This window comes from Carcharhinus amblyrhynchos, chromosome 33 (genome assembly GCF_965287045.1).
Source record: "Carcharhinus amblyrhynchos chromosome 33, sCarAmb.v2.hapA, whole genome shotgun sequence".
Taxonomy (NCBI): Eukaryota; Metazoa; Chordata; class Chondrichthyes; order Carcharhiniformes; family Carcharhinidae; genus Carcharhinus; species Carcharhinus amblyrhynchos.
In genome coordinates, this window is record NC_137356.1 from 3,885,173 (window position 1) to 3,896,613 (window position 11,441).

The 11,441-nt window shown below is 49.4% G+C and overlaps 1 protein-coding gene across 1 annotated transcript in view; it reads right to left on the bottom strand.

The window, feature by feature from the left end:
- Positions 1-400: 400 nt before the first annotated feature.
- LOC145360971 (C-type lectin domain family 4 member G-like) overlaps positions 401-11,441 on the bottom strand; it is a 25,279-nt gene continuing 14,238 nt past the window's right edge. The window contains exons 6-8 of the mRNA XM_080216478.1: positions 10,861-11,012; positions 5,263-5,375; positions 401-1,800 (exon numbers count right to left, since the gene is read on the bottom strand). Coding sequence (XP_080072604.1) covers positions 1,671-1,800; positions 5,263-5,375; positions 10,861-11,012 — 395 coding nt within the window. The 3' untranslated portion in view covers positions 401-1,670. The remainder of the gene's footprint in view (positions 1,801-5,262; positions 5,376-10,860; positions 11,013-11,441) is intronic.

Below are 11,441 nucleotides of genomic sequence, written 5' to 3' on the forward strand. Positions count from 1 at the left end.
CCAATCGCTGTACACCCAGCCCTCCAATCGCTGTACACCCAGCCCTCCAATCGCTGTACACCCAGCCCTCCAATCGCTGTACACCCAGCCCTCCAATCGTTGTACACCCAGCTCTCCAAGCTCTGTACACCCAGGAAACCCACAATTCTAATAAAGTACAAATGAGTTTCCTGGGCAAATCACAGCGAGGTTTCAAGGTGGAGAGAGATCTTAGAGTGAAGCATTTTTATTGACACTAGGTTTAGGAAAAGCGGATCCTAAACAGAGAGAAATCGCCCTCCCCCACCTCCACAACTCCCAACGTGAGGATCAGGGTGAAACTGGTTCCACCATTTCCACCAGAAGCCACAGTGTTTGTGCGACCTTACAACACCCAAAAACCCATGACAGACCAGGGAGAAAACAAACTTTATTTCATTCTGATCACAAGAGAGGAGCGAAGCTTTGCAAAACTCATCAAAACACTAACTTAGAAAAACCACAGATACGAAGCATAAAATATCATCCGGCACGGAAGGAGGCCATTCTGCCACCCTGTATGTGCTGTCTCTTTGAAAGAACATCCCACATCCCTGTGTCCCTGTAAATGGCACTGTTGCGATTTGGGTAAAAGATGGACAAAGGGAATGTTGGCACAGTGTGACGCACGTCCAGGTTGAATTTCTGTGTGACAGACAAGGGGGAGGGGGGCGTGTGGGATGGATTCTCCCGAGCTGGTGCTGTTTCAGAGTCAAATCTCAGGTGGACGTAAAGATTCCACAACACTGCTGCCTCACAGTGCCAGGGACATGGGTTCAATTCCCGGCTTGGGTCACTGCCTGCATGTTCTCCCCGTGTCTGCGTGGGTTTCCTCCGGGTGCTCTGGTCCCCTCTCACACTCCAAAGATGTGCAGGTTACGTGGATTAGCTGTGCTAAATTGCCTGTTAGTGTCACAAGATGTATAGGTTAGGGGGAATTGGAAAGTTAAATACGTGGAGTTACAGAGTAAGCCTGGGTGTGAGTTAGTCCTCATTCATAGAATCCCTACAGAGCACAAGGAGGCCATTCGGCCCATTGAGCAGGCACGAGCACCATCTCACCCAGGTCCTATTCCCATAACCCCACATATTTACTCTGCCAGCCCTCCTGGCACTAAGGAGCGATTTAGCATGGCCAATCCACTACCCTTCACATCTTTCGCACTGTGGGAAGAAACAGGAGGAAACCCATGCAGACACGGGGAGAATGTACAAACTCCGCACAGACAGTGACCCGAGCCGGGAATTGAACCCGGGTCCCTGGCGCTGTGAGGCAGCAGTGCTAACCCACAGTGCCACCCATGGGCCAAATGGCCTCCTTCCGCACCGTGGGCATTCTATGAAGAGGAGTAGGGGAGTTCTCCCTGGAGGCCCGGCCAATATTCATTCATTAACCAGTATCGCTCGGAGGTGATCTATCCGTTATCACCGCGCTGTTTGTGGGAGCTTGCTGTGTAACCATTGGCTGCCACAGTTCCTACATTACAACAGTGACTCCGTAGCAGCTTCAGTGGCTGGGGCGTTGGCAGTGTGGGCAGTGATGAGAGGCGCTATCTAAATGCAGTGAGCAGGAAGGAGTTGAGGAAAATACAAAGCGTGCTTCCCCAATGCAGGTGTCGAGTGGCCGCGATGCACCAGGTTTCACAGCACCTTCATTGCTGCAGCTCCATCTCACAGATGAAGAACTCTTTCCCTGCACAGGGAGCATCGTTCCACAAACCGTCCGTCCACAGGTGAACGCAGCTTTCATGGTGATCGCTAGGTTCCCCAGGCATCCAGAATCTGAGGAACAAAACCTGGTTATTATCCTGTCCACTCCCGGAGATTCCCCAGTCCAACACAGGCAGAACAGCACACAGCTCAGAAAAACCAACCATTACTAACAAGGGATCATTTAATATTCTTATTCCTCATTAGACCTTCCCCTCCCTATCTCTGTAACCTCCTCCAGCCCCCACACCCCCTCCCTATCTCTGTAACCTCCTCCAGCACCCCTACACCCCCTCCCTATCTCTGTAACCTCCTCCAGCCCCTACACCCCCTCCCTATCTCTGTAACCCCCTCCAGCCCCTACACCCCCTCCCTATCTCTGTAACCCCCTCCACTCCCTACACTCCTCTCCCTATCTCTGTAACCTCCTCCAGCCCCTACACCCCCTCCCTATCTCTGTAACCTCCTCCAGCCCCTACACCCCCCCTCCCTATCTCTGTAACCCCCTCCACTCCCTACACTCCCTCCCTATCTCTGTAACCTCCTCCAGCCCCTACACTCCCTCCCTATCTCTGTAACCCCCTCCACTCCCTACACTCCTCTCCCTATCTCTGTAACCTCCTCCAGCCCCTACACCCCCTCCCTATCTCTGTAACCTCCTCCAGCCCCTACACGCCCCTCCCTATCTCTGTAACCCCCTCCACTCCCTACACTCCCTCCCTATCTCTGTAACCTCCTCCAGCCGTTACACTCCCTCCCTATCTCTGTAACCCCCTCCACTCCCTACACTCCTCTCCCTATCTCTGTAACCTCCTCCAGCCCCTACACCCCCTCCCTATCTCTGTAACCTCCTCCAGCCCCTACACCCCCCTCCCTATCTCTGTAACCCCCTCCACTCCCTACACTCCCTCCCTATCTCTGTAACCTCCTCCAGCCCCTACACTCCCTCCCTATCTCTGTAACCCCCTCCACTCCCTACACTCCTCTCCCTATCTCTGTAATCTCCTCCAGCCCCTACACCCCCTCCCTATCTCTGTAACCTCCTCCAGCCCCTACACCCCCTCCCTATCTCTGTAACCCCCTCCACTCCCTACACCCCCCTCCCTATCTCTGTAACCTCCTCCCGTCCCTACACTCCCTCCCTATCTCTGTACCCCCCTCCACTCCCTACACTCCTCTCTATCTCTGTAACCTCCTCCAGTTCCCTACAACCTCCAAGGTCTCTGCGCTCCTTCAATTCTGGCCTCTTGCTCATCACAAGTTTTCTTTGCCCCGCTGTTGGTGGCTGTGCCCTCAGCAGGCTGGGTGCCAACACCTGGAATTCCCTCTCTACCCCGTGCAGCTCCTTTAAGACGCTCTGTCAAATCTACCTCCTTGACTCAGCTTTTGGTCACCTGTCCCAATATCCTCTTATGTGGTTTGGTATAAATTTGGTTTGGAATTTGTTCCCATGAAGCACTTTGGGATGTTGTACTGTGCTAAAGGTGCTATATAAATGCAGGTTGACGTTGTCGCTGCACAGATAGTAGGGACACGACAACAAGAGGTGATTATGTCAGAAGTTGGTGGTGAGTGTTTGGAACAAGCTGCCAGAGGTAGTACTAGACGCGGGTCCAATTTTGTCTTTTAAAAAGCATTTAGACATTTACATGGGTACGATGGGTATAGAGGGATATGGGCCAAATACGGGCAACTGGGACTAGCATGGACAAGTTGGGCTGAAGGGTCTGTTTCCGTGCTGTAAACCTCTATGATTGTAAGTACTTTTCAGTGATCCTCACCATCGTATTATATATCAGACTTGAGCGTTGCTGACAAAAGACACGTCTTGTCAAAACTTTTTGCCTTGCACTCATCAGGTCAATTTGCAAAAATACTAAATTGTAAAGGAAACAGCAATTTACACTGCATGAGAAGAGAGTGTTGATTGGTTGGCAAGTGGACTTTGATTGGTACAGGTGTTGCCATGGAGATTGGAAGATGAAAGGCATTGATAACATATATCTTTTTGTTGTTGTGTGCCACCTATTTCTTTACATATCAGACAGCTCACTGTTCTTTAAGGAAGCTTTACGGAAACATAGAAACTAGAAACAGGAGGAGGCCATTCAGCCCTTCGAGCCTGCTCCGTCATTCATTTTCATCATGGCTGATCATCAAATTCAACATCCTGATCTCCATTCCGCCCCACCCCCCCCAATATCAATGGGGTCAAAGTAGAAAGTGTCGAGAGCTTCAAGTTTTTAGGTGCCCAGATCACCAACAACCTGTCCTGGTCCCCCCCATGCCGACACTATAGTTGAGAAAGCCCACCAACACCTCTACTTTCTCAGAAGACTAAGGAAATTTGGGATGTCAGCTATGACTCTCACCAACTTTTACAGATGCACCACAGAAAGCGTTCTCTCCGGTTGTATCACAGTTTGGTATGACCCCCGGTCTGCCCAAGACTGCAAGGAACTACAAAGAGTCGTGAATGTAGCCCAATCCATCACACAAACCAGCCTCCCATCCATTGACTCTGTCTACACTTCCCGCTTCCTCAGAAAAGCAGCCAGCATAATTAAGGACCCCACGCACCCCGGACATTCTCTCTTCCACTTTCTTCCTTTGGGAAAAAGATACAAAAGTCTGAGGTCACGTACCGACCGACTTAAGAACAGCTTCTTCCCTGCTGCCATCAGACTTTTGAATGGACCTACCTTGCATTAAGCTGATCTTTCTCGACACCCTAGTTATGACTGTAACATTACATTCTGCACCCTCTCCTTTCCTTCTCTATGAATGGTATGCTTTGTCTGTATAGTGCGCAAGAAATAATACTTTTCACTGGATACTAATACACGTGACAATAATAAATCAAATCAAAAATATCTCTTGATCCCTTTAGCCCCAAGAACAATATCTAATTATCTCACTCTAATAATATTCAGCTATGAGACAATATTGGAAGCTTTGTTTTTACGTTAAGTTGCCTATTGAGTTGCCCAAAGATGTACGGGTTAGGCTGATTGGCCACACTGAATTGCCCCTTATTAATAGTCTCACAACACCAGGTTAAAGTCCAACAGGTTTATTTGGTATTACAAACTTTTGGAATGCTGCTCCTGATGATGAAGGAGCAGTACTCTGAAAGCTCGTGATACCAAATAAACCTGTTGGTGTTGTGAAACTTATCATAGAAATCATAGAAACCCTGCAGTACAGAATGAGGCCATTCGGCCCATCGTGTCTGCACCCACCACAATCCCACCCATTCCCTACCCCCACATCTTAGTGTGCCCACCCCAGAGCAATGCCAGCATCTCCACATCATTGCCCCTTAGTGTCCAGGAGGACTAGCTGGGGTAAATATATGGGACTATGGGGATGGGGTCAGTGCAGGCTCAATGGGCTGAATGGCCTCCTTCCACACTGTCGATTCTGTGATTCCATTGTTAATGTGTTAAAACCAGGGGTACATTCTGAGCTGGGAGCTACTCAGAGGTAGCCAGTGTCTGGCACTCAGCCGTTGTATCGTCTGACTGAACTCACTTTGGCGTTGTCTCGTAATCGGTGCCGTCTATCCACTGCCATTTATTCTGGCTGCTGTGATCAGTCAGACCGACCCAGAATCTCCTGTTCTGTGTCTCCAAAGCTGCAAATTGCTGCAAATGGATGGAAATAGAACATTATTAACATTTCTTCCCATTCTTTCAGCCGACGGGGGGAGATTTATTGCCGATCCCTGATTGAGAGTTCAAGATTTTAAGGTGACAAAAGACAAGTGCTGTTGAAGCTTTTTGCCGTGCACTCATCAGGTCAATTTGCAAGAATATCAAATTGTAAAGGGGATAACAATTTACATTGCATGAGAAGAGAGTGTTGATTGGTTGGCAAGTGGACTTTGATTGGTAGAAGTGTTGCCATGGAGATTGCAAGATGGAAAATGTTGACAACATATGTTTTTTGTCGTTGTTAAAACACACCGGGGGAAAAGACCGTTGGAGCGTTGTCCTGATTCTGCCAGTGATTGGTTAACCTCAGCTCGAAACAATCTCCCTCTGTTATGAGGAGAGGTTGAGGGAGCTGGGGCTTTTCTCTTTAGAACGGAGGAGGATGAGAGGCCACTTAATAGAGGTTTATAAGATGATGAGAGGGACGGATAGAGTGGACGTTCAGAGACTATTTCCTGGGGTGGATGTAGCTGTTACTAGGGGGCATAACTATAAGGTTGATGGTGGGAGATACAGGAGGGCTGTCCGAGGTAGGTTCTTTACTCGGAGAGTGGTTGGGGTGTGGAATGCACCACCTGCCGTGATAGTGGAGTCGGACACTTTAGGAACTTCCAAGCTGTTATTGGATAGGCACATGGAGCACAGCAGAATGATAGGGAGTGGGATAGCTCGATCTTGGGTTCGCAGATAGCTCGGCACAACATTGAAGGCTGAAGGGCCTTACTGTGCTGTGATGTTCTATATCCTCAGCCAAGACCTCAGTTTCCAAAATCCAGCCAAGGTTCAGCTGGCTTGGAATCAGAAACAGAGAATTCCCGGGAAAACTCGGTAGTCCTGATAACGTCTATGAATTGGAATTGAACCAGCTCGGCCTCCGGGCAGCAGAATGTTGAGCGTACTGGAAAATCAGCCCCACATTATCTCCCGGAAGGGTGGGAGGAATCGGAGTGCCGTCAGCCAACAACCTCACCTTCAGCAGTGTCCCAGCCACTCTGTGACCCCCCCACCCAAAACATCCCGTCCTGTGTGATCCTCACTGTGTCTCATCCCTCCCAAAACTGCACGCCAAAACTGTACCCCCAAACTGTACCCCGGAACTGTACCCCCAAACTATACCCCAAAACTGTACCCCCAAACTGTACCTGGAACTGTACCCCCAAACTGTACCCCGGAACTGTACCCCCAAACTGTACCCCGGAACTGTACCCCCAAACTGTACCCCGGAACTGTACCCCCAAACTGTACCCCCAAACTGTACCCCGGAACTGTACCCCCAAACTATACCCCAAAACTGTACCCCCAAACTGTACCCGGAACTGTACCCCCAAACTGTACCCCGGAACTGTACCCCCAAACTGTACCCCAGAACTGTACCCCCAAACTATATACCAAAACTGTACCCCCAAACTGCACGCCAAAACTGTACCCCCAAACTGTAGCCCCAAACTGTACCCCGGAACTGTACCCCCAAACTGTACCCCGGAACAGTACCCCCAAACTGTACCCCCAAACTGTACCCCAGAACTGTACCCCCAAACTGTACCCCAAAACTGTACCCCAGAACTGTACCCTCAAACTGTATCCCAAAACTGTACCCCCAAACTGTACCCCGGAACTGTACCCCCAAACTGTATCCCGGAACAGTACCCCCAAATTGTACCCCCAAACTGTACCCCAGAACTGTACCCCCAAACTGTACCTCGGAACTGTACCCCCAAACTGTACCCCAGAACTGTACCCCCAAACTGTACCCCCAAACTATATACCAAAACTGTACCCTGGAACTGTACCCCCAAACTGTACCCCAAAACTGTACCCCCAAACAGTACCCTGGAACTGTACCCCCAAACTGTACACCAAAACTGTACCCCCAAACTGTACACCAAAACTGTACCCCCAAACTGTACCCCAGAACTGTACTTCCAAACTATATACCAAAACTGTACCCCCAAACTGTACCCCAGAACTGTACCCCCAAACTGTACCCCCAAACTGTACCCCAGAACTGTACCCCTAAACTATATACCAAAACTGTACCCTGGAACTGTACCCCCAAACTGTACCCCAAAACTGTACCCCCAAACAGTACCCTGGAACTGTACACCAAAACTGTACCCCCAAACGGTACACTGGAACTGTACCCCCAAACTGTACCCCGGAAGTGTACCCCCTAATCATACCCCAGAACCGTATCCCCAGGGTGGGGGTGGTGGGGGTGGTTGGGAGTGTGACAGGTGGGGGGAGTGGGGAGGTGTGGGGCTGGGGAAGGGTGGGGGGGGTCGGAGGGGATGGGGGTTGGGGGGGTGGGGGGGGTGGGGGGGGGATGGGGGTTGGGGGGGTGGGGGGGGTGGGGGGGATGGGGGTTGGGGGGGTGGGGGGGGTATGTTGATGGGTGAAAGTTTCAGAAATGGACAGTGGCAAACGGACAGAAATGTATCTCCATCCACCTGCTTGGTTCTGTAATCTGAGAAGAATCTGTTTGATCTAGAAAATTCTAGCGAACCTACTCTAGAGCATTCGAATGTAGTAGTGCTGAAGACCGTCATTCAGCCCATCATAATGTGCTATCCCTTTGCAAAGGTCCGGGATGAATCCCAGATTTTTTCGATCATTCTGTAACTAAACCCTCTTCGGAAACATTTGTCCTTTGGAAAGTCCCAGTGGAATCTGATTCCGTCACACTTTCAACGTGCCCCGCATCTTCCTGCTCCTTAGTGTTTAAAAACATTTCTCCTCATTTCCCCTATGGTTCGTAGACAATGACTTTGATTACTGGTTACTGTCTGGAGAAACTCGTTCCTGTCTAGTTACTTTATCAAACCTGCCTCAGAGCTTTCAACACCTCTGCCAGACCCCCAGCTCAAGAATCATAGAATCTCCAGTGCAGAAGGAGGCCATTCGGCCCATCAAGTCTGCACCAACCACAATCCCACCCAGGTCCCATCCCTGTAACCTCCTAACCAACCCTGACAGTAAGGAACAATTTAGCATGGCCAATCAACCTAACTCGCACATCTTTCAGACTGTGGGAAGATATGGGGGACCCGGAGGAAACCCACGCAGACATACATAGAACATAGAACATTACAGCACAGTACAGGCCCTTCGGCCCCTCAATGTTGTGCCGAACTATGTCCAATCCCAAGATCGAGCTATCCCACTCCCTATCATTCTGCTGTGCTCCATGTGCCTACCCAATAACCGCTTGAAAGTTCCTAAAGTGTCCGACTCCACTATCACAGCAGGCAGTGTATTCCACACCCCAACCACTCTCTGAGTGAAGAATCTACCTCGGACATCCCTCCTATATCTCCCACCATAAACCTTATAGTTAGGTCCCCTCGTAACAGCTACATCCACCCCAGGAAATATTCTCTATCGATCCCCCTCATCATCTTATTAACCTCTATTAAGTCGCCTCTCATCCTCCTCCACTCCAAAGAGAAAAGCCCCAGCTCCCTCAACCTTTCCTCAAAAGACCTACTCTCCAAACCAGGCAGCATCCTGGTAAATCTCCTCTGCACTCTCTCCAATGCTTCCACATCCTTCTTATAGTGAGGTGACCAGAACTGAACACAATATTCTAAATGTGGTCTCACCAAGGTCCTGTATAGTTGCAGCATAACCCCACAGTTCTTAACTCAAACCCCCTGTTAATAAACACTAACACACTATAAGCCTTCTTCACAGCTCTATCCACTTGAGTGGCAACCTTCAGAGATCTGTGGATATGAATCCCAAGATCTCTCTGTTCCTCCACATTCCTCAGCAGAACCCTGCCATTGACTCTGTAATCCTCATTCAGATTTGTCCGATCAAAATGAATCACCTCACACTTATCAGGGTTAAACTCCATCTGCCACTTTTCTGCATCCTATCAATGTCTCTTTGCAGCCCACAAGAGCCCTCCAGCTCATCCACTACTCCACCAATCTTGGTGTCATCAGCAAATTTACTAACCCACCCTTCAGCCCCCTCTTCCAAGTCATTGATAAAAATCACAAATAGCAGAGGACCCAGCGCTGATCCCTGTGGTAAACCGCTGGTAACTGGTCTCCAATCTGAAAATTTTCCCTCTACCACCATCCTCTGTCTTCTATGAGACGGCCAGTTATTTATCCAATCGGCAAATTTCCCTCTATCCCACACCTCCTTACTTTCTTCATGAACCAACTACGGGGAACCTTATCAAACGCCTTACTAAAGTCCATGTATACAACATCAACTGCGCTACCTTCATCTAACACTTAGTTACCTCCTCAAAGAATTCAATCAAATTTGTGAGGCAAGACTTACCCTTCACAAATCCGTGCTGACTACTCCGGATTAAACTGCATCTTTCTAAATGATCATAAATCCTATCTCTCAGGACCCTTTCCATTAACTTACTGACCACTGAAATAAGACTAACCGGCCTATACTTACCAGGGTCATTCCAATTTCCTTTCTTGAAAAGAGGAACAACATTTGTCCCTCTCCAGTCCTCTGGCACTATCCCTGTGGGCAGTGAGGACCCAAAGATCAAAGCTAAAGGCTCCGCAATCTCATCCCTTGCCTCCCAAAGAATCCTAGGATGTATCCCATCTGGCCCAGGGAACTTATCCAACCTCAGGTTTTTCAAAATTGCTAATACATCTTCCCTCAGAACATCTACCTCCTCCATCCTGTCAGCCTGTATCTCACTCTCATCCTCAAAAACCATGGCCCTCTCCTTAGTGAACACTGAAGAAAAGTATTCATTCAACACCTCTCCTATCTCTCCTGACTCCATGCACAAGTTCCCACTACTATCCTTGACCAGCCCTAACCTCACCCTGGTCATTCTTTTATTTCTCACATAAGAGTAACAAGCCTTGGGGTTTTATTTTATCCGACCCGCCAAGGACTTCTCATGCCCCCTCCTGACTCTCCTAAGCCCTTTCTTTAACTCATTCCCAGCTACCTTGTAACCCTCAAGTGACCCAACTGAACCTTGTTTGTCCATCCTTACGTACGCTTCCTTTTCCTCTTGACAAGACATTCAACCTCCTTTGTGAAACCATGGTTCCCTCACTTGGCCATTTCCTCCCTGCCTGCCAGGGACGTACCTATCAAGGACACGCAGTATTTGTTCCTTGAACAAGCTCCACTTTTCGTTTGTGTCCATACCTGACAGTTTCTGTTCCCATCTTATGCTCCCCGAGTTGGGTCCCTGGCGCTGTGAGGCAGCTGTGCTAACCACTGTGCCACCGTGCCATTCTGAATGATCCATTCTCCTGAATCTCATCCCTCCTCTCACCTCTGTACCCTTCCCAGCACCACATTGGCACTAATGGAGAGGCACCATGGAAGAGTTGGGTCAAAGGCCTGCATCCATACTGTATTGCTCTGTGACTCCCTATGGGGACACAGACTGATGTTATAAACCTGGTTTCACCTGTTCCTGTTCATTGTTAATGATGAGAAGGTGGGTCCCACGGAGGGAGCAGTACAAACTGCTAGCGTTCCACACGGATTTCTTGGGTGAAAAGTAGTAACAGCTGCTGTTGAAGTGTATCCAATTTTCAGGGCATTGACGGTTCCGGCATTCTGGAAAACAATTCACATTTCCCTGTAACACCGAGAGGCCAATGAACAAGGGAACACCAATGTTACTGAACTAATACCGCACAGCTTCCAGTCACTCACACTTCCCAGGTTTCAGAGAGGTTTCACGTTGTACTGCACCCAACCGGATTTCTCTCCAATCCTGGCCTCTTCCACATTCCCAGTTTTCATCATTTGTGACATTGCTTCAGCTGCTAAAGGCCAAAATTTCCCCATTCCCTTCTTCCCAGGAATTTCCCCATTCCCTCTCCCCGGGAATTTCCCCATTCCCTCTCCCCGGGAATTCCCCCATTCCCTCTTCCCGGGAATTTCCCCATTCCCTCTTCCCGGGAATTCCCCCATTCCCTCTCCCCGGGAATTTCCCCATTCCCTCTCCCCGGGAATTCCCCCATTCCCTCTCCCCGGGAATTT